The sequence below is a fragment of the Notamacropus eugenii genome, chromosome 2, assembly GCF_028372415.1.
Source record: "Notamacropus eugenii isolate mMacEug1 chromosome 2, mMacEug1.pri_v2, whole genome shotgun sequence".
In the NCBI taxonomy this organism is placed as follows: Eukaryota; Metazoa; Chordata; class Mammalia; order Diprotodontia; family Macropodidae; genus Notamacropus; species Notamacropus eugenii.
In genome coordinates, this window is record NC_092873.1 from 421,436,107 (window position 1) to 421,459,535 (window position 23,429).

General features: G+C 35.0%; 1 protein-coding gene across 1 annotated transcript in view; it reads left to right on the top strand.

Annotated features, from left to right (window-relative positions):
- USH2A (usherin) overlaps nt 1–23,429 on the top strand; it is a 990,439-nt gene that overhangs the window by 358,528 nt on the left and 608,482 nt on the right. The window contains exons 22-29 of the mRNA XM_072647832.1: nt 500–626; nt 1,129–1,230; nt 2,622–2,801; nt 4,016–4,146; nt 5,709–5,982; nt 11,006–11,209; nt 11,332–11,412; nt 14,562–14,756. Coding sequence (XP_072503933.1) covers nt 500–626; nt 1,129–1,230; nt 2,622–2,801; nt 4,016–4,146; nt 5,709–5,982; nt 11,006–11,209; nt 11,332–11,412; nt 14,562–14,756 — 1,294 coding nt within the window. The remainder of the gene's footprint in view (nt 1–499; nt 627–1,128; nt 1,231–2,621; nt 2,802–4,015; nt 4,147–5,708; nt 5,983–11,005; nt 11,210–11,331; nt 11,413–14,561; nt 14,757–23,429) is intronic.

Here is a 23,429-nt window from a genome sequence, read left to right on the forward strand (position 1 = left end):
GATCTTAGAAAAACATGAATAGACTTACATGAAATAATGAAGAGTGAAATGAGAAAGAATCAAGAGAACGCTGTATATAGTAACAGCAATAGTGTTTTAAGAACAACTTGGAGCAACTAAGTTATTTTGACTATTATAGATTTGGATAAGTAGTTTTTTCACTTTGACAGCCATAAGAAAAAAATAATGAAAAATCCTTATAGAAAAATGATTTGCTTATTGTTTCTGATTGGCACAGATAATCCCAATTGTTTCTGATTGGGACAATGCAGGTAATTTTATGAGAAACCTCGTTTTGAAGGGAATTTCTTTCCATACTTGGAGACTGTATTTCATTTGTTTTTTTTTACTTTCAGAAAAGCACATCACAAAAGACTCTTGATTCCTGATATCATTTGGGCTAAATCCACACTCTTATTCTAAGTTCTCTTTTACTTTGGCGTATAATTATATTATTGAGGTCTTTATTTTAGTCTAGAATTTAAAATTTTCTTTTTAGGGATCTGCAGTTGTAGTCACTACAACTAATGATAATGGAAAACAGTATAATGATGGAAGATGGCATCAGGTGATAGCTACCCGGCACCAGACTTTGGGACAGATCACTGTTGATGGGCAGTTCATAGGTGAGCATGTCACAAATTTTTTTCACTAATCATATTATCTAGTTTATCTATCATTGTTGTTTTCCTTTGTTCTGTCATAACTCCCCTTTAGATTGTTTGTCCCTTCTATGTCCTTGTAATATGTTTGGAAACATGCATTTAGAGTCCATTATTCCATTTGCGCAAAACTTCAATAACACATAACATTTCAGGGGTTCCAAAACTATACTTAAAATCCCATAATGCTAATATGGTGCCATGGACCCTACTCAGGAAACTTATTTAGATAAAACTACTTCCTGTACCTTTGCATATATTTTGTAGTTGTCTATTTCTGTATGTAGTGAATCACCCAGTAAACTTAAAGAACCGGGAGAGCAGGGATTGTTTCCTTTCTGTCTCAGTGCTTAGCACACGACCTTCCCATAGTAAGCACAATAAATATTTGATAAGTAGAATTAAGGATTGGTAATTATTCGTGAGATACTTTGGTAATAGAAATGTTTATTTCTTCTTTTAAAAGGCTCTTCTTCTGCAACCAGTGGCAGCACTATTATTGGTGAAAATACAGGAGTTTTTGTGGGAGGATTGCCACGGGGTTATGCTATCCTCAGGAAGGATATTGGTGAGTAAGAGAGGTTTAGATTATTTGAGGCACAAAAAGTGAGGACAGAATCCATTTAAATTATTTCTGTCTTTTAAAGACTAAATAAAAATATTGTATAATTTTATAAGATGTCCTCTATATCTGTTCTCAACCATGACCTCTTAGATCACTGAGAATTATGAATCATTTTAGGAACTATTTGTTAAAAATATTTTCTAAGATATTATTGAAAAAAGGAAAAAATGATAATGTAATATATTTTTTTTCATGGAGGATGTGATCTGGATTTGTAATTTAATCAGTATGGTAAACTCCTGGGAAGAATACTCTTTCCATTCATACTTTAACATACATTAACATTTTTTTTGTTCAGTTGTTTTAGTCATATCTGTCTCTTTGTGATTCCCTTCGGGGTATTCTTGGCAAAAATACTGTTTACCGTTTCCTTCTCCAGCTCCTTTTACAGTTGAGGAAACTGAGGCATACTGGTTTCAAGGATTTGCCCAGGGTCACCCAGTTAGTGTCCGAGATCAGATTCGAACTCAGAAAGATGACTCCTCTTGACTTCAGGCCCAGCACTTTATCCACTGTGCTACTTAGTTGTCCCTCTTTTCACTTTATAATCTTATAAAGGAGGCTCTGAGAAGTTAAATAACTTACCCATGTCCATGCAACTATAAAATATTAAAGGTAGGCCTTGGACCTAGTTTTCCCTGTTATCTCTTATAAACTTCAATTCTCTGTAGACTAGAGGAATTAAAATGACCATTTAAACATTAGACTGTATGATAATTCCTGAAAAAAAGAAAAAAGGAAATAGAATTTTATTATTATTTGATTAATTAGGTCATGATGATCAGTGAAGAGGTCAAAAATTCTAGAGCTGACTGAAAGATTTTATTTCAAATGCTTTGTTCTAGATGATTTCAGTATACTAAAAACCTTGTAGCTTCTCTGTAGAGAGCACAGTGCTCTTGTCATTTAGTTTTGGAGGAATAAGGTTATAGAGACTTTTAGCCCAATCTCTTGCTTAGCCTACTGCTGATTTCACAGTCAACTACTTTGTCCAAATCCAATGAAAAGAAGCTATATCTTTAGGGGGCTACTGGTAGACCACAGCAGGGCCATTGTGTTCCTTTAGCTACTTTTAGTGTTGATGTATTTCACAATAGTTTATGGGAAGGCAATACGCATTGCTATTTAAAGATTACTAAAATAAATTCATTGTCTCTTATGTATGACATATTCATTTGATCTGTCTAGAGCTACATCAAAGTTAGGCAGTTTAAAAAAATGAGTGTGGATATTTTAAAATAGCTCATTGCTTGCAAATTTCACTGTTTTCAATCAGTTTTTTAAATTTTTTAAAATGCTATTGTAAAAAACTATTTCTTGGTCAACTCCTGCAGAAATAATCCAGAAAGGTTTTGTGGGATGCCTCAGGGATGTGTTTTTTAAGAAGAGTCATGATCCTTTTGAAGTCTGGGAACCTCTGCAATGGCAGAACGCTGAAGAACAAATGAATGTGTACAGCGGCTGGGAGGGTTGCCCCGCTGTACTAACTGAGGGCGTACACTTCCTTGGAACAGGTAATGTCCTAAGGGACATGGCAATAAATGCCTTACAAATGTGCTCCTCAACCTATACCTCAACTCCACCCTTCCCTAATGAGTTTCAGCCACATGATGTTTTATATCAAGATGGATAATACTAAACACACAAAATATGGTGGCAGACGCTGACTTCCTGCTATAAAATATAAAACTTAAAAATATACATTCGTGCTCTAAGAGTCCCAATGAAGGCAAAAGATCTGACAGTCATCAAATAGACAACTAATTTTTTCCTTCAGAAAATCTACTTGTAAGTTGTATTTTCCTATAGAAACAATGCTTCGAATAGTAATTAAGTTCCTAGGCTAGACCACAAAAGCTTATCTGGGTTATAGTGTAGCTGAAATATGTAATCAACAGTATAATTTTAGGTACATTATGGATTAAAGAGGTTTGTGTGGACTAGCCTGGGAACCTAATCAATACTTGGATAGGAAGGGTGAGAGAGGGGCATTTTTTAATATAAATGGCAAGCATATAATGTGGTGGTGCTGGTAAAGCATCTTCCTTTCCCTCTATATTTCATTGCCTCAATGGCAGGCCTCCTCACAAATTGTAGGGAAGTTTGGGAAGGGAGAGTGATGTTTAAAGAAGAGAAAAAGGGAACTCACTCTGGAAAAAAGACACCCCTACTGATGGCTTTTCCCAAGTTGGCTCTCTTTATGTCAGAAATGTTCTGAGTTTATGTAAGTTTATGGCCTTTACAATAGACCATACAACAGCATAATACATTAATTAGTTATTTGCTAACTAAAGCCACTGAGTTCCTTTCTAACTATTAAAATGATCTATGTTTAAAAGTTAAAAAGAAAATTAGTGAACATGATGCTAGTCATGACTTAGGGCTAAACCTGAAAGGGAAATTCCTGGGAGGTATATCTCATATTCTTTGGTTTTTCCTGTTTAAGACCAAAGTGCATTATCCCATTGATTTGCATTTTTCAAAAATGGATTATTTACTCACAATAATTAGTCCTAGTATCATGTCAGTCAATAGTCAACAAGCTTGTAGTAAGGATGTACTTGATGCTAACTATGCTAAACTCTGGGGAATACAAAAAAAGACCAAAAGAAAAAAAAAGAACTTTACTCTCAAGCAGTTCACAGTCTAATGGGGAAGAGAAGATGCAAACATAGTGGTTATATTCTTTCACATTTTTCTAAAAACATAAATTTTCTTATTTTTTAAGGATTCCTGGAACTCTATCCCTATGTATTTCCTGGAGGAATGGATTTTGAAATTTCCTTTAAGTTCCGAACTGACCAAATGAATGGATTACTTTTATTTGTGTACAATAAGGATGGACCGGATTTTCTTGCTGTATGTTAATCTTGAAGATATTTAGTTTAAAATGCTTTTGTTAACATTAATAGCCTTGCAATGTTATTTAAAAGAAGAGTAATTTAGGAAAGTAATCTATAATATTGTATTTACTTTCTTCCAGAAAAAATTGGAATTTCATCACTTTTATATAACCACAGTTATAGTTTGTTTTAGTATTACCATTGCTATTGTTATGCAAAAACTTGATCATGGATTTGTTTACATTTTAGATCTATGACATATGTATTGGAGATTAATAAAAACAACTAAATTTTATTGAGAAGGAATTGAGGAAATTCCAATTTTTGGTTATATCAGAATCTGATTTTTTTAAATTTCCCAATCCTTGCTAATGGTAGTTTTAATTGCCTTTGAATGTATCTTGAGATTTCATTCTTTAAAAATTATAACTAGGCCATAATGGGCCATGATAAGCCCCCAGAAAATGGGAGAAAACCCTGAATGACATAAAGTTGTTATAGAACCAAAGGAAAACCCAGACTCAGAAGCCTGACAGATATTGTTAACCTATAATAAAATACAAACCTATGTAATTCAAGAATTCAGTGCTTTTTAAACTATTTCCCCCAAAATATTTATTGGCAACCATTTTCATGTATGGCATTATATAAGAAAACAAAGGAAATGCCAAGTAGAGACCATTTTCTCTGCCCCCACGTAGCATTTTTCCACATACTTTCGATTATACCTTCACTATATTTTGCCAAGTTTTTACCAAGAATACAGAAAAGCTTTTCTGTTAGGCTAATCTAATATTTTTCATTTGAAACAATTCTTTCTTAAATTTTAGTTTCCAATTTGCCTACCACCAAAATAAGAGAATAGTAAACTATACCGTTATGACAGAATTGAGAGAAAAATGTATGGAGACCTTCCTTTATCACAAAATTTAGGTAAAGTGAGTTCATATTAGAAAATGCTACCTTAATCTAAAAATATACAAAGAAGCAATTATGTTACTTAGATATTTGAAATGATAAAACTGAAATATAGAATCAAAATATATCTTATCAATTTGAAATTGAGTTTGTTATAACCAGTAAAAATAAGCTTAATCAAGCTTGACATTTCATTTTCTTATTGTCTTGTCATATTCTTTCCCAAAATTAAATTGATACATGAAGTACTATTTTCTCATTTTCTAAAAACTCCAATAGAAATAGAGCCATAGTTCAAACTGTCCTTTTTTTCTCTCTCCAGTCGCTTATGTTAGACTCTAATCTTCTAACTGGTGCAAAAAAGCCTGAATAAAATAGAAATACTTTGTTTTAGTCTACATTGTACTATATCTCATTGTCTAATCGTTAGTGGATATGAATTCGTTTGACTTATTGTTACATTTTGATGTCAATTATAAGCTGGCAAGGCACTTTATTATATGCCATTGTAGTCATCCATAGGATAAATGTGAGCATTTTTATGGAGTGCTTTGAGTGGAATTTCTTGCTCTTCCAGAGAAATTGACCTTTTGCTCCTTTCTGTGCTGTCATCCTGCAGTCTTTTTATACACCTATTTTCTTTTTTAATTTGAAATACAGACAGAGTTGAAGAGTGGGATTCTGAGCTTCCTGTTAAAAACCTGTATTACCTTTACACAAGTGGATGTATGGTTAGGACTCTCCTATTGTGATGGAAAGTGGAATAAAGTAACCGTGAAAAAGGCAGGCTCAGTGATATCAGCAAGTGTGAATGCACTGATGAAGCATGTGTCAGAAGCCAATGCCCAGCCACTGACGGTGAATTCCCCAGTCTATGTCGGAGGATTGCCACAAGAGCTGCGGGAAACCTATGAAGAGCTAAGTTTAGAACAAGGTAAAGCTCATAAAGGTAAATTCAAGAATGAATCAAGGTGGAGTGTGGTCAGTCCAGAAGATCAGTCTTCCTACTAGATTTGTGGTAGGTCAGTGTCCCATCTTGGTTGTAGATTGTAAACACATTCGGCATTAAAACAAAGCTTAAATAGAAAGAATTCTAATGTACACTCTTAAAGGTATGTTCCTGCTATGCCCCAGTCCTACTAGATTTTCTACTTGTTTACATGCGTTATGAGCATCCGATTGCCTTCAATACTTATGTGTAGCATTCATTACATCTATTTTGCACATTTTCTTGTTTATGTTACCCTCATGTTTTCAATATATATTCTCTTTAATTTATATTTTTTATAACCAGAAATAAATTCTTTCCCAAGAAACAGTTATAAATTCATCAGTTTGTCCTGTTTATATTTCTCTTCTCAAGACTAATATTTATCTATCATCAAGCCCTTCTGGTTTAATCAAAAAAATACAAGCAAATGAAATTGTTAGCTGACTCTTGAATTTTTGAAGTTCAAATGTACTTGAGCAATGCAAATATATTGTCAATTATGAAATAGAAAGAATGAATAAAAAACTTCACTTTTCAAAGTGACTGTAAAAATAGAAGTGTAGACCCATTTAATGAATTTGCTTATTCTGCTTTTCTCCTGATATTAGTCTATGCTTATTATTTAGCTGTGAAATTTATTAGAACTACTGAACATATAGCAAAATATGATTTCACAGAGAAGTTGTTCTAAGTAAAAAAAAATTAAGAGCTCTCTACTATGAATGGTAAAAATTCCACTAAGAAGTCTTTGTCTATTTAGGGGTTACATAAAGATGTACATATTTTTAAGTAGAAAATGGCAATATGTAACAAGATCAAGCTAGACTTTTTAAAGGAGTATCAGTAAAGAATTAATGAATAAGTGGGACATAGTGCAGTAATGACACTTGGGAAGTAAGCTAGTTAAAAATATTACATTCTTCTACATGGTGCTTCAAGTTTTTAAGTTTCTGATATTCGAAAAAAATTAAATAAAAAATAAAAATAGTGAAAAACTATTGCTAGATCAAAAGTATCTCTTAATCTAGAAATATAGAGACATGGAAATTAAGTCATGGAAGAAACTTTCTCCGTGTTACAAAAACTTGTGTGTGCATGTGCGTGTGTGTGTGTGCAAATGTTTTTGTATAAGCTCCATTAAAATATTGCCCTTGAGGACAAAGATAAAATTTGCTTTTTAATCTTTTCTGTAATATTTAAAGAAATGCTGAATAGGATTATATTATATGTATTATATATACATGTTTATATACATACATATACATGTATATGACATAACTAAACCTGAAATATAAAAAGAACAAGCATTTATTAAATAGGTACTATGTGCCAAGAACTGTGCTAAATACTTTAAAAAGATCTAAGTTTATCCTCACAATAGCCATGGGAGCTAGGTGCTATTATTATCCCCATTCTACACTTGAGGATACTAGGGCAGACAGAGTTTAAATGATCTGCCAAGGATCACATGGCCTCAGCTTTTCCTGATTCCAGGCTCAGTATTCTAACCACTGGGGCACCTTGATGCCTCTGTGCTACAGAGAAACACTTTATTTCCATTTTGCTAAACGATATCTGTCAAGTCACTGTCATCTAAATTTTCAACTTCATGTTTAAATCAAGAAAAAGGAAAATGTTTCCAGCTATTTAAAAAGGGATGATTTTGTGTATGTATGTGTGTATAGATAGATGGATATAGATAAAGATTGATATTTGGATACCTAGCTCACCACCAAGTATCTAGATGCCTATTGATCTATATACAGATAACTAATATCTATGTCTTTCTATTATCTAATATAGCATAGATATATAAATAATATATATGGTACAGATGTATTATTAGATTAAAACTACTATGTAATACACTAACATTGCATAGATATATGAGTATTGTATTTTAACTGACATCTTTCTATCTTTCATCTCTCTCTGTTTCTCTCCCTACTTATTTACCATGACTCCTAATTAACAACAACGGTAAACTCATTACAATGTTCTAATATTTGAAACTTCTTTGTTTAGCCCCTCCTCCCCCTCTTTAGCCTTGTCTCACAGAATAAAGTAGATGGATATTCTGTGACTGAATTAGTACTGCTGCCTTCTAAGGATAAGATTAGGGATAGAGACTGTACTTGTGACTTCATTAGTATGAAAGACTAGGATGAGGAAATTCCCTCTTCCAATGCAGGTTAGCACGATCATTGCCACCTACAGTCTTAGGGAGCTAGCTGCACAGAGCACTGAGAGGTGATGTGTTTTCTCCAGTCACATACCCAGTATATGTCAGAGGTGGAATTTGAACTCAGTACTTCACTTTGAGGTCACTTAGTTCTTTAGTTACTATATCAAGCAGCTACCTTGCTGCCCTCTTAGCCTATTAAAGCCTTTTTTTTTTTTGTTTGAAATCATGTTGTAGTATTAATTACCCTGTTATATGTATGACTGCATGGTTTTCTACAATCCTGTGCTCTCCTCTTGCCTTCCATCCTTATATTTGGTAAGGACTTTTGTCTATTCATGAGTCACAAGGACTTTCCTCGGGTCACTGTAGCAAAATTATACTTTAATCTATTGGAGAAGTTCCAGAGTTGGAAGTGCCCTATTTCTCCACATAATCATCGCCACTATGTAATCATCACACCCTGTTTTTTCAGTCCAAAAATTGGTTTGTAACCTTCCATTGCGTAATTATTGTATGGTATAATTCTGTTTGATATGCTGCTTAAAAGGCAAACAGAGTAGCAATGTATTCACCAGTGGCATGTGGATACGCATTTCTCTTTCATTCATTGGGAGCCGTGAGCCTAGATTTCTCAGCGCAAGGACATTGTTAGTATTCAGTTTTAATGTAAATTCATGAGTATCCTGTACATCCTAATATTGCACCAAAGACATTAGTAATAGATGATTTTTAAGTAATACCAGGACAGTTTTCAAAAGCTTCACATAATGGTCACACCCCCCTTTTTTGCAAGAAAATTTGGCATAAAATCTGTAAGGATTCCGCAGTGAAATATGGTAACTTCTAGTTTCACTCTCAGTGATGTGCTATCCTGGGCAGTCACAGAATTGGTACCTATGCTATCACATACCTAATTGTGTGTGTGTGTGTGTGTGTGTGTGTGTGCGCGTGTGTGTGTGTGTGCATATGCAATGTGTGTTCAGAGCTTCGATCCTTTCCATTCTGAGAATTGTTACAAAGTAAAATGTGAGTCAACACTAACCCAAATAGCACCATTAGTAATTGCTAGAATGTAATTACTGACTACAGATTCACCCATGGATTTTTTTTTAATTTCTATGTTATTTGTAACAGTAATATGTTTGGCTCTTCTACCATTTTTGTTTCTGCTGATACAGAAATTGTGGCAGAGCTGAAGTAATTCACCCAAGTGTTATCAGAATAAGGGATTCAAATTGTTTCTAGATTTCCAGGTTAATGATTATCCATTGAGCCATCCTGCCTTTCACAGTTGAGCCCTTGTTTTTTGGTTTATATTTTCAGGTAACTGTATCCATATTGATCAGTTGACCTAAAGAAGTGAGAGCTAAATAGTAGGAGACACAAGGAAAGAGGATACATAAACTTCGTGTGTTAGGAGACCTACATAATGATGGGGTGACATAAATGCTGAGTAAAACAATCTGGTTTCTGTTAAAATTAGCTATTTTAATGTTAAACATTGTATTATTTACTGTTGCTACTTTCAGCAGATGCAGTTTAATTTGGAAGTTGCTAATCATCTGTTTTTAATATTAAAAGTTCAGAGTGTTCTGTTAAAAGAGGAGTTTGTATGTGAGATGCCCCAAACCCAGTTGTGTTTACCCTCCTTAGTTACAATTCAGTATTTCTTCCCAAGCAGAATAATGTCAAACCTCATTGAGCTGATGTCTGTTTACTCAAAATAGCATGTAATTCAAAGCAACTGCTATTCCCTGACTGACTAGATGCCCTATGGTTCTTTAACAAAAGTATTGAATAATCTAAAGCTATCTCACCCAAATTCTGTGTTTAAGCTTAACAAGACTTCTCTGTATTATGTTTGTTTTGAAATCTATTCTGTAAAATATGTGTTCTTATAAAAGATTTCCTCATAAGGCTGAGTCCTGGTCCTTAGTATACGACTCTGAATGCAAGATTCTCAGTCAATTTAGGGGCCATTTTGTATGTCCAAGAATATGAGATCAAACACATGCACATGCCTCATTGAAAAGAATAGGACACAGTAGCTCTTTCTCAATATAATTATTTATGTGAGGTTAAGGTCTGTGCCTCCAAAACACTTATTAAGCAATTTTTATACTGATTAATTATGGGATATTAATTGCGGACCTTTCCTCCATCCTTGCATGGAGTGCTCAAAGTGTCTTTTTTTTTTTAAAGGGAGAGCGTTTTAAGAATAATTGAATTAAATAAATTATTTTTATTGGGCATTTAGCAAATACACTATCTGAAGCATAGGATTTGATTTGTCACCTGTATTGTAGAAAGTCAATATTTCAGTGCTCAAGTAGTGGATAAAAACCAGGGGAAAGGTACAAGTAAGTCATTTTCTGCTCCCCCAAAATCACATTTGGTTAAATTTGATTTCACAAGAAGTTAAAACATGTGTGTATGTACAGAGAATGTTGCTGTGGGTCTGGAGAACAGTAACTCAACAGGCGTTTATTAAGTGCAGGCTTTGTGCCTGCTATTTGTGAGTGAAGAAAAAGGAAAAACATCATAGAGTGAAGATGTATAGTAATCAGTGTCTGTTCCTTCAGTTCTACAGAACTGTAACCTTTGTGGCCTGATAAAATCAGGAGGTAGAGGGAAAGGATTTCTCCAACCCATCTTAAAAGTGAATGTTTGCATCTTAGAGTTCTCCTTGTCATAGAAAATATAGTGCTGTGGACAACAAAAATGATTGTTAATTAACGACTCAAGTTCTTTATGTGATACTAATCCCTTACTGTTTTCTAGGTTTCGGTGGTTGCATGAAGGATGTTAAATTTACACGAGGTGCTGTCGTTAACTTGGCATCTGTGTCCAGCGGTGCTGTCAGAGTCAATCTGGATGGATGCCTATCAACTGCCAGGACTGTTAACTGCAGGGGAAATGACTCCATCCTGGTTTACCGGGGGAAAGAGCGGAGTGTTTATGAGAGCGGTCTACAGCCATTTACAGGTAGCATGTTGGTTCCTTAAATTAAATGCTACATATCTCCTGCTCACCTCCTCCACCCCTCTACCCCCAGTCAAGTCTACATGAATAGCTTCTTATCTTATTATTTATTATTTCCATTTCAGAATACCTGTACAGAGTGGTGGCCTCAAATGAAGGAGGATCAGCAGGCAGTGTTTGGAGTCGAGGCCGCACAAAAGGCACAGGTAAATGCAGTTTTCCTATGTATCTTCCTCTATTTCCTTGAGTGGTGATTTTATAGATTTAGGTACAAATGTGCCCATATTGGGATTGTATAGAATGGGCAAGTAAAGGCAAAAGGAAGCCTTTTAAATAGGGATAGGGACTACACTTGTGATTTCTTTGAGTAAAGGAACTCCTCAATGGGGAAATTCTCCCTCCTGAAGCAAGTTGATACCCGTCTATACAATTTACAGATTTAGTGTTGCCTAGAAATACAAAGCACACTCAATTTTATCACTGAAAGATTGTGTGTGTGTGTGTGTATGTGTGAGACAGAGAGAGAGAGAGAGAGAGAGAGAGAGAGAGAGAGAGAGAGAGAGAGAGAGAGAGAGGAAGAGAGGGAGAGAGGGAGAGAGAGAGACAGAGAGAGACAGAGAGAGACAGAGAGAGACAGAGAGAGAGAGAGAGAGAATAATTCTTAATCTTCACACATTAACCAGTTATAGGAACATCCCACCTGATGCCATTACTTGGTTTTTCTAAAACATGCATTTAAGTGAAGAAGAAAAAAAAGTTGTAGGATGATGTTAACTGCCTAGGAAGATTGTTTTAGATGTGTGTTCTTTGGAGTTTAAAATTCATCCTATAAAAACCTGAATGAGGAAGAGATCAGATATTATCATCTTTATAATGGTAATCTAATCAAAAAAAGCACCTATTATGTACAAGGTACCATTCTGGCAATGATTTTTTTTCAAAATTTTAAGCAAAATTTTATAAAGATAAAATGACAAACTGTTCCAACTCTCATACAACTGCCATTTTACTAAGGGAATACCAGTTCATGTCATTCACCTCTCCCCAGCCCCAGCTCCTCATAACTCTTCCTTCCCATGGTCCAGGAGATCTGATTTGTCTCCATTCTGGCCAGCTAAACTTTTCTTGCCATTTCCACACATTCTTTTCCCTGTCTGTGGAAATGAATGTGTATATGTGTGGGGAGGGTAGAACACTCAATAGGTTATTATGTGGCGCTCTCTCTCTTGCCTTATCAGATGAGGAAACTGAAGACCAGAGTGGGGTGGGGAGCAATTTGCCTCAGATCACACAGCAAGTAAATAGGAAAGCAATCTATTGACTCAAAATCTGACCCTGCTTCCTATCATGATGCCTCTTCTGTACCATTTGTTGTCCAGTCATATCTGATTCTCTGTGACCCCATTTGGGGTTTTCTTGACAAATATACTCTCCAGCTCCTTCTCCAGATGAAGGAACTGAGGTAAACAGGGCAAAGTGACTTGTTCAGAGCCACACAGCTAGTAAAGTGTCTGAGGTCAGATTTGAACTCCTGACTCTAGGTTAAGTACTATAGCCACTGCACCACCTAGCTGCCACTCTGTACCATACTGTCCTATTTAGAGCTGACGAAGACCTTGCTGAATCAACAGCCTCTAAGGTCCCTTCCAGTTCAAAAGCTGCTAACCTTGGCAATCATCCAGTCCAATCCCCTAATTTTTAAACAAGAAGAATAGTGGAGAATTAGTGACTTTTCTAAGATAGTTGTCTATCCTAGATAGGTGAGATAATCCCCTACTTTTATACCAGAAGCAGCACCTGATTTCTTGAACTCTCTTTTGCTCCTAGAATCCCATGTTAGCTGAAATTCATTGCGTTCAAATCATACTCTTGTGTGTTCTGCCCACATATTTCAAACCCTTCTTCATTATTAGCAGGCAAATCAAAAATTCTACTGAGAACATAATTCAGCAAAGTAAATAGGTACCTTCAAAGTACATTGTTTACATAGCTTCATTCCCACCATTTTGAGAACGACCCTGAAAGTGAGCAAATAGAACTCTGGGTTTATGATAATGATCTGACCACATATGTTTATGCCATAAATTTATATTTACAATCTGACCACAACACTGAGCAGCTACATGTTCCCAAGGGTTCAAGAATAATTGCACTATTTAATTATTTTTGAGTCAGTTTTGCTATGTCCCTTATGAGAAGACCATCTGCTAGACAGTAGCTTACCTTGCCCTGTGCTGCATTTCAGAACTAATAAAATCAATATTACTACAGTCTTGTCTGTAACTTGCAAGTTGATTGTAGCTCATGGCTATTTTTTTAAAGCACCTATAATGTTTTAACTCTCTACTGCTGATAATTGCTCCCCTATCCTCATTTCTTTCACTTATATGCACCGTATCCCTGAAATGGTTATTTCACTCATCTAAACCGTAGAATCAGAAAAAGAAGATATTTGATGTGGGAAAACAGGAGTGATCATCCATCTACAGGGCCCAGGAGTCCACATACATTTATAGAAAGCCCATCATCCATCATCCTGCCATGGAGTTCCTTGGGCCTTTTCTCTGTGCCCTTAGTGCAGTCTTCTGTGATAAAGTTGTTGCTGGCCAAATCTTGACTTGTTAAAGCAATATCTAATGAATAAAGGATATAGATCTTTTTTAAATTAGGGAACTATGTGTCCATGTAAGTGTGGTATATGATTTCTTTCAAACACCCCAGTTCTTTCTTTCCTTTAACAAAAATCGAAAGTGATTTGAAACAAAGTTCTCTGAGTAGACTTTTCATAGGCTCATCTCCCTTCTAACCAAAAAAGGTAATTGTGAATGGGCCCCATATATATCTCATCTTCTTGAGATTTGCTTTTTTAAGTTAATTTGGGGAGAAATTGAATTGATAAAATGAAATCAGACATTTGAACATGATCACATTTGTGATATTTTGTGCCCAAGATATAAAAGTGTCAAACTATTCTGTATAATAACAGTCTAATTATCTTGCTCCAAAGCATTACATTGTTATATTGCTTGAGCTTGTTAGCTGCCTACCATCCACCTCCTTCTTTATGAGCGATGTTTAAACATGTTGGATACATTCAATGTTTTTGGAAAACCTGGACTAGACAAGGAAGAATGTTATGTAGATGGAGTTTTGATGGTTTTGAAATATAGCTTGAACTGAATGGCTCAAGATGTGCAGTCATATTAAATCAATGCTGAAAAGTTACAACTCTAATAAATTGTATTTATGCTAATGGTTGAGTCTGATTTACTGCCGTCATTAAAAGTTGAAGAATAGGGGCACTCGTCTTCTCAGAACTGCCATTTTCTCTATTTTCTATTTTATCCTTCTACAGCTCCACAAAGTGTGCCAACTCCCTCAAGAGCTCACAGCATAAATGGTTCCAGCATTGAAGTGACCTGGGATAAACCTGTTGGGGTCAGAGGTATAATTGAGAAGTACATTGTGAAGGCGTATGATAAGAACAGTCCTCATCTGCCCCATGTAGCTGCCGCCAGTGTTGAGTTTGTCAACACGAGTGCCCTCACAGGTAAATTGCATAGCCTAATAGAGTAGATTAAAGAAAAGAGGATTTTGGCTTCTGTTTATTTTTGAATAAAATTTTTTACTAAGCTGGGAAATGTTTTCTTAAGTACTTTCAAAGATGCTATATTATCTGTACAAATAAATACCTATTACCTGATATGGGGAATGTCAAGGTCCATGCAGGAATATTGTTTCAGAATAACTATGAGGAGAGAGAATATTCATTGTTTTCATGCAAAGATAGTATTTTCTCCATTCCCAAAGATTTAGGTATGATACCTCATAGGACATCAAAAATGGGTACCCATTGCTGTTACTCTGTATCTCCACTCTGGAAAGTGTACGTATGTAGCTACCTCAAATCAAACCCTGCCACCTTCTAATTACTTTTTACATCTCAAGCTACACGTAGTAAAGAGTTTACATTAGAAAATCTCTGGTTGGACCCTGTCCTTTCAGACTTAGAGACTGGTAGGAGATCAGGAATCTGAGTGGCAGCAAATTATCTGGTCATTTTCTCTGCAATAGGCATAGTGTGGTATGCAGAATGTGTGATGCCCATATACTACATACAGAGTAATAATATTATAAAGAACTTCTATTTATTTAAGATTTCAAAAAAAATCACATAATCTTTTAATAAATCTGGTTCAGCTGTTTCCAAACAAATAATCCCTCTACATCTTAAACGAGTGGTCACTTCAGAGATAGCCTATTGTACTTTTAGATAATGAAGTGTTAGGAATTTTCTCTGGCATTAAGCCTAATTTAAGACTTTACCTATTATCCTCAGTGCCAGTCCATTAACTACTTGAAGACAACTCTCAGTTATCTCAGTTATCCCAGTTCCTTTTATGTCTTTTCTTCAGGATTCTTACAGGATATTCTCTTAGGGTCCTACACTGGTCTATGTACTATTTTCCTTTCAACTAGTCTGTGTAGCAGGGAGTACAATATAATTGTCACCATTCTACAGACTGAGAAATTGAGGCTCAGAGAATTTATGTGATTTACCAAATATTACAGGGCTAGTAGTCAATGTGCAAAATAAGATTTCAACTCTTTTCTTTTGTCCAACATTCTTTTCACTTTATTGAGCTGCCTCACAGTACTCTAACATTTCAAAACACTCAGAATAAATAAAGTCATATTCTCATATAGAAATATTAAAATGTGCAAAGTGGCATGATGTAAGTGATTTTATGCAAAATACAGTCATTAGGTTTAGTCTTACTGAAAATAATCATAAATTCTACACAGGTGATTTTAAGAAGTATCCAAAAACAGAATTATCACATATTTTGCCTTCTTAATATTTTTAAAAAATGTAAAATCAAAAGAAATAGTCCTTAAATATTTTTGAATATACTTTAATATAAATGGATATATATTGTAAAGCATTATTTAAATCTATTAAACAAATACTAAATAAGGTATAGTATAAAATAAATATGTTTTACTTTTTAAAATAACATATTTTACATAAAATCAAGAGAAGTAGTTTTAAAATATATTTCTTAAATTGAAAAATGATTCAATACACTATGAAACTAAATAATTTTTTAAAAATTGTGACCCAATATAACTATTAAGTAATTTAAATGCTGGATGTTAGCAAAAGAAGAAAACTTAGTTTCTAATTCAGATACGTAGCAATATGTGCTGTTTAATACTGTAAATACTGCAACTTGTAAACCCAGCGCATCTGATGTGTTCTCTCCTATTTGCATTGGGAAAAATAGTCTGGACTAACTCAAAAGGATGTGTGTTGAGTGATTCCATGGATTTCCTATTCCTGTTATATCACTATCCTTTCAGGCACTTTGATTTACAACCTCAGAGACATCCTAGACTTCTGGCTACCCCTTTTCTCCCCATATCCAATCAGTTGCCACAGTGTCATTGATTACACTTCACAGTGTTTCATATCTGCCCCCTCTCTTCATGCATATAGCCACCACCCTAGTTCAGGCCCTTATCACTGCTTACCTGGACTACTGCAAATAGCTTCTTAATTGGTCTCCCTATCTTGAGTCTTTCTCATCTCCATCTCATCTTCCTTACAATTGTCAAATTGACATTCTTAATGTTCCAGTCTGACCATGTTACTCAAAAAGCATCAGTAACTCTTATTTCTAGGATACAGTATAAAGAAAGTCTTCTGTTTAGCATTTAAATAATCAGGACCTAATGGCTTTCCCTATAATTTAACATTATTTCTCATCACAAACTCTTATTCCAGTCAAAAGGACCTGCCTTATGTTGCCTGGACATGACATTCCAACTGTTGTCTCTTTGCTCTTATATAGGGTATATCCCATGCCTGAAATAACTTCTCTCCTCACCTATCCCTCTTGGAATCCCTATCTCTTTGCTAGGCTCAGTGCAAGTTCCATCACCTACATGAAAGCCTTTCTGATCCTCCAGGTGTTAGCTCTTCCCTACTAAAATTGCTTATTAATTTTGTACATATTTCATACTAACTTATTTTTTTCTTATATGAAATCTCCTGAGATAGTAACATTTTGAGAGCAAGGTTATTTCATTTTTGTCTTTACGTTGCTGGCATTTAGCATAGTGCTTTGCAACGCAGCAGGTTCTTACTAAATGCTTGATGAATTGAGTGCAGTGTGGCCTAGTGGGAAGGGTGCTGGGCTTGGAGTCAGGAAGATCTGGGGTCAAAATCCAACTTCAGACACTTAATTGATGGTGAACAAATCACTCCATTTCTCAATGCCTAAGTTTTTCTCATCTGTAAAGTGAGGGAATTGTATTCAATGATTTCTCAGGTCCCTTCTTTCTCTGAATCTATGATGCTATGAATTTAATCCATGTCTCATTCAACCTTCACCTATTCTACCCAAAGATAAGTATGGAAAACCTGTGCATAGCTCAGTTCTGTTCTTTATACCACAAAAGGAAGTGGAACTGTGAAAGAAGTTGAGAATGAGAGATATTTAAGTGTCCGTAGTTTTACTTCTTGCCTTTTGCTACACTTTGGCTGTACTGTTTAAGAGTTGTGTGTCTCTAGGCATTTGACATCTGAGCCTCTATTTTCTTATCCATAGAATGGAAATGCTAATTCTTTGATTACCTACTATATTTTCTGATGAAAATGCATTATTCACCTTACAACTGCTATTATTTTGTTGTTGTCTAAGCTGTCATACTTGTACCTAACATCGTAGTACTTGATGTGCTTATAGAGGAAGTATAAATGCTATGAAAGAACGTAAAGTTGGGAGAAACAACTGGATTAAACCATGTTTACATAGAAGCCTAACGGAATGGTGAGGAAACACTTGGGAGAATATCGAATGCTTGATTCACTGGGTATCTGAAGGATGAGAAGATGATAACACATGTTATTGAAAAATGATGAGAAGATAACACGTTATTGAAAAATTTTTGACTTTGTAAAAGATGAATGAAGATCAACAACTACTTTTATTTTCCATCTATACAAATATTTTAAAATAAGAATTATCTATAATGCATTGATTAAGTCTTCCATTTAGTTCATTAGCAGGGAAGAGTCAAATTGTCATAACTGATATTTCATGGTATATCTTACCTTTGCCATCATACAGACTAAATAAGGTAGAAAACAGAATATCCCCCATCTCTACTCCCTTTTGCCTATTTGAAAAACAAATTCATTTTTTGAGCCAGCTGAGCAAAATGGCACCAGCCAGATATCTCCTGTGCATACATCAAAACTATCCAAGATTCATTGGAACATATAACTGAGAAAATTTTGTCCATTTTTTAAATTAATATCAGTCACTACATAAAACAGGGAGACATAGACTCATCAAAGTTAGATGCCACTATTATGGAAGAGATGCAGTACAAAGTCCAAGTTGAAATGCGCTTCTCTAAGGTCCTACTGATGCTCCTATTTGAAGATGACACTGCCATAATTACATCAAGAACTCAAATATGGCACCAACCCCGGATAAGATCCATAACCCTCAAAAGAGTTGGCCTAATCATTCACATAGGAAAAACTAAATGGATGAAGAACATTAATTGCTCAGATTGTAGCATGCAATTAGAGGTCAATAGAGAGAGTAAGTTCTTCTATCAGTGTATATATACTTTGAAAAGATACTGTAAATGGACATTGGGTCTAGAATTAAATAAATGAAAAGGGAGCCAGATTGTCTGTGGTAAGTTCCATGCTACTTTAAAGACCCAACAATCTTGAAACAAAAGTTCATATTTTAATTCTGCTATCTCTCAACATTGTTTTATGGTTGTGAGTTACAGAATCCTAATGTTTGAAGAAATAAAATTGAGTATCACTAATATGGCAATGGAGAAGCATATGGTGCCATTAAAATTTGTACACTGAGGAAATAGGAATCTGTAAAGAAAAATGGAATGAAGGATATCATGAAATAAGTTTATGATAAGGAGATAGTTTGCTCATGTGATGAGAGAAGGAAAACCACTACATGGCTTGTATCCTCCACTGGAATCATTGTAATGTCAAAAGAAAGCAGAGCAGACATCTGTAATGTTGAGTGGAGCCTCTGTGGTAAACTCATGAGGGCCAGGACAAGCCAGCATGGACCAGTAATGATCTCTATCATTGAAAGGAACATTACCTTAATGATATCACAGATCCACTTAACTTTTTGAGTTCACTGGAATTGTTGGATCCAGTTGACTATTTGAGTTCACTAGAGTTGTTGTTAATTACTTATTCTAGTCCAACTGCCACCACCACATCTGGTTACTAGAGACAGAAAAATTTCAGTTATCTTTCCTCATTAGAGTGTGAATAAACTCTTTTTAGTCTTTAGTTCAATTACTACAAGATTGTTTTTTAAAATTATTTTTGCTTAAGCATTCAGGAATATTACTTTCCTCCCTCCTGACCAACATACACACACACACACACACACACACACACACACACACACACATTCTCAGAAGGAAGAAGTTTTCATAGGAGAAATTTCTTGTTAAAATTCCAAGTAAGATAATCTAACTAAAGATTGCCCTCCTTTTATTTTTCATTATTTTAGCCCCTCATGGGAAGTCATGACCCCCAAATCCTCTCTTTAGACCTTTAGTGGGCCCTCTTCTAAAGTTCTCCTTCAGCTTCATTTTATCCTTTGTTCCTTAACCACCCTCCCCCAGGGATTCCCTCTCCATGCAAAAAAAAAAAAAAAAAAAAAAGGTGGGTATCTGAGGATGGAGAAAGAAATCATGCTACTTCCTTAGTATTAATTTGAATATTAATTCTTTAGAATATTAGAGTAAAACTTAGGCAACACTGATATCTTTATTCCATGGAGCTTTTCTCTCCCTCTGGAAAGGTCCCAATGGTGAATCAAAATGTCAGGGGCACTAAACCCTAAGTACAGTTACTAATTTGAAAATTTTCTCTGGTACCTGAAACTCCTTGTCATTCCTCCTTTTCTTTCTTCCACGATGCTCTCTTGGTAGACTCATATTCTCTTTTTTCATCTTGGTGCTTTCATATTCCCTTTGCTTAATCCAATGAGACCTATCAAGTCCATGGAGTATCAGAAGAACTTCCTAGATCATTGTAAACATGAAAACCTAGTAATAATGAATCCTACATGATAAAAAATTCTTAATGATAATCCTAAAAATAGCACACAAATATTTTTAAAAAGAAGATGGCAATGAATTAACAATCAACACTTTGAGGCAGCTGGATCTGGAGTCAGGAAGACATGAGTTGAAATCCAGCCTCAGATCTTTACTAATTATGTGATCCTGATCAAGTCATTTGATTGCTATCTACATGTTTCCTAATTTGCAAAATGGGGATAATAATGGAAGCTGTCTGTGAAGGCTATTGTAAAATCAAATGAGATATTGTTTGTAAAGTGCTTTGCAAAATTTAAAGTGCCATATGAATGCTAACTGTCATCATCATCAGGGGCCTTCTTTGACACAAAATTGCAAATATTTTCCAGTTCCTACTGGAGAAAGAGAAAAAGAGAGGAAAGGATTAAGAAAGACTGTTGGTCCATCTGGCCAGAAAAATAGCCTTCTATATACCTCTCCACATGCATGAAATGAACAAGTCACTCTACTAATTACTACTCTGTCTTCCAGAAGACAATAGATCTCTGTCAAAAAGAAGACATTTTTCCCAGCTTGAAGAAAAAAAATGTTGGAACAGAGCCATGTGGATGATAATTTCTAACTAAAACTAAAGGGAAGAAAGAAATTCAAGAGGAAAGTTGCAGAAAACTTATCTCTTAAATCCCTGCTAGTCAAATCAGATTCCATGTCTCTAGTCATAGGCTTTCTTTCTAGGACATAAAACTCCCTTTTTCTCTAGTGGGCTGTTATTCCTTGCCTTATGCATCCTGAGTTTTACCAGTAGACTCAACTTTGAATTGAGGGGATCTTTTTCCATTAATGAAGAGAAAATCATCTTCTTAATCAAGTCCAGATGATTCAATACTGACCATAGTTTTGATAAAGAGCATCCTGACTCAGTAATGAGCAGAAAGTCAAGTTTTCAATTTATAAGCCACTGGAGAACTTTCCTGTAAGGCAACTGGGGGCACAGTATGTTAGCTTCCAACCACTCAGTGCATTGTCAGTACTTTTCATATCCTTCATTTCCTATTAAGAGCACACCAATTGGTTTAAAAAGAGGGATTTATTATAAAGTACTATAAGAGAAACATAAAAGGAGAAGGAAGGAAGTATCTATTAAGCATTTGGTACGTGCAAAGCAATGTGCTAAGCATCAGAGACACAAATAGAAAAGTAAGATAGACCATGATCTCAAGAACACACGTTCTAATGTGGATGACAATATATGATGAAAGATTTCAGCTATGCATCACAAAGAAAAGTTCCCTGGTCTTTAGGGTGCTAAGACCAAGCAGATGGTAATGCCTTTTGTTTAATTTCATTTCCATGATAAAATCATATCAATTTTTAGATGCTGAGCCACTTGACTGTGTCAGAGACTTTGGTGACAAGAATTTTCCTTTCTGGAACTTCAATAGCTGTGACTTGCAGGAGTGGTTGCCAAGCTGTATCTTCACTAGAGATGCATCTCAGGGTGATGAATGAAGCAACTGAACAAGAAGCATTGCTATTCCCCATTCTATGTACTTGGAAATAGGCTCAGTGTTATGTGGGTACAAAAGCATTAAAACCAAGCCTTGTCCTCAAGGAGCTTATAACCTAGCTGAGAAAACATATCTAACAAATAATAAATGATTAACTATTAAGCTCTGAGCTAATTGTATGAGAGGATCTTAAGTACAATAGTAGCTTGATATAATTTTTCAGATAAGAAAGTTGAAGTAATAAATAACAAAATTGGAATGGTGCCCTAGATGATATGATTCAGATCAAGTATTCTTTTTGCTCTAATAGCTTGCCCCTGATTCACTGTGGAGAAGGACTGCTTAAATGTGGATTGGGGTACAAAGTTCACTAGTGACTTCTCAGTAGTCCAATACATATCCACAGAATTAGAGTTGTAACAGACTGCAGTCCCCATCTAGTCCAAAAAGAATTTCTACACTAGTATTCCTAATGATTAGTAGTCTAGCCTGTGCCTGAAAGCTTCTCAGGAAGGGAACCCAATACCTCTTTAAGCAGCTCTTTTCACTTTTGGATTGCATCTTAAGAATATAATTTACTCTTAGGGAGTAGCTTAAGCAATAGGAAGAAAATGAAATCATTTTGTCCGATTAGAAATGATATTCAAAGGCTAATATATAAATAGGTATCATACTTAAGAGTTCTATAAAGTAAAAATAATAATAAGAAATTCAATTCCTAATTTCTAAATCATATTTTATAATGTTGGGAAGTCCAGTCAGTCAATCAATCAATATATATTAAATACCAGACATTGTGCTAAGAACTGGGGAATCATGGAAAAGTAATAGACAGTCCCTGCTCTCAAGGAGCTCAATGTCTAATAGATGAGACAGTATGATGCAATAATGGACAATAGGTGCAAATATCTGCTCATCAAGTGTTCTAGGGTGGTAAATGGTAGCTAAGAACACTACTGCTTCTACAATTTCTATATTTCCCAAAAGATGTTGGAACAGTACTGGACAAATCATATTTCTGACCCACTAGAGAAATGCATAAGCAGAAAAAAAGTCATAGTAAGCATGTTATTAGAGTGAGGGATAACTGATATATAGCCTTCTTGCTCTATCATAGTCACATAATGTCAATAAAAGTCGAGGAAGACATCTGGCATATTAGGTGATCCTTCAGCCCATCCCATCTTCCACTCAACAGAGATTTGTGAAGGAATATGGATAATGGTTATACAGGATGAGTACACATGACTGGAGGAAATACATCATAGGATCATATGATCATCAATGTGTTCATAAATCCATTGGACTATTATAATATGTTAATTAGAGGTTATGGTATCATAAACCCACATATAGAAACCCAGGGGGACTCTTTATTTTAATTAATTAATTTGTTTGTTTGTTTTCTTGTTTATTTATTTATTTACCAAATCAGGTGTTCTGCCATCTTGATCTTTAGTAATGGGCTCAAAACCATAGATTTGTTTTTGATGTAGGCCATAGTTCTAGCTTTAGAAATTAGACCTGAATATTATAAAAAAATATTTAGTCCAATCCTCTCATTTTATAGCCAATGAAGTTAAGGGCCCCAAAAGTGA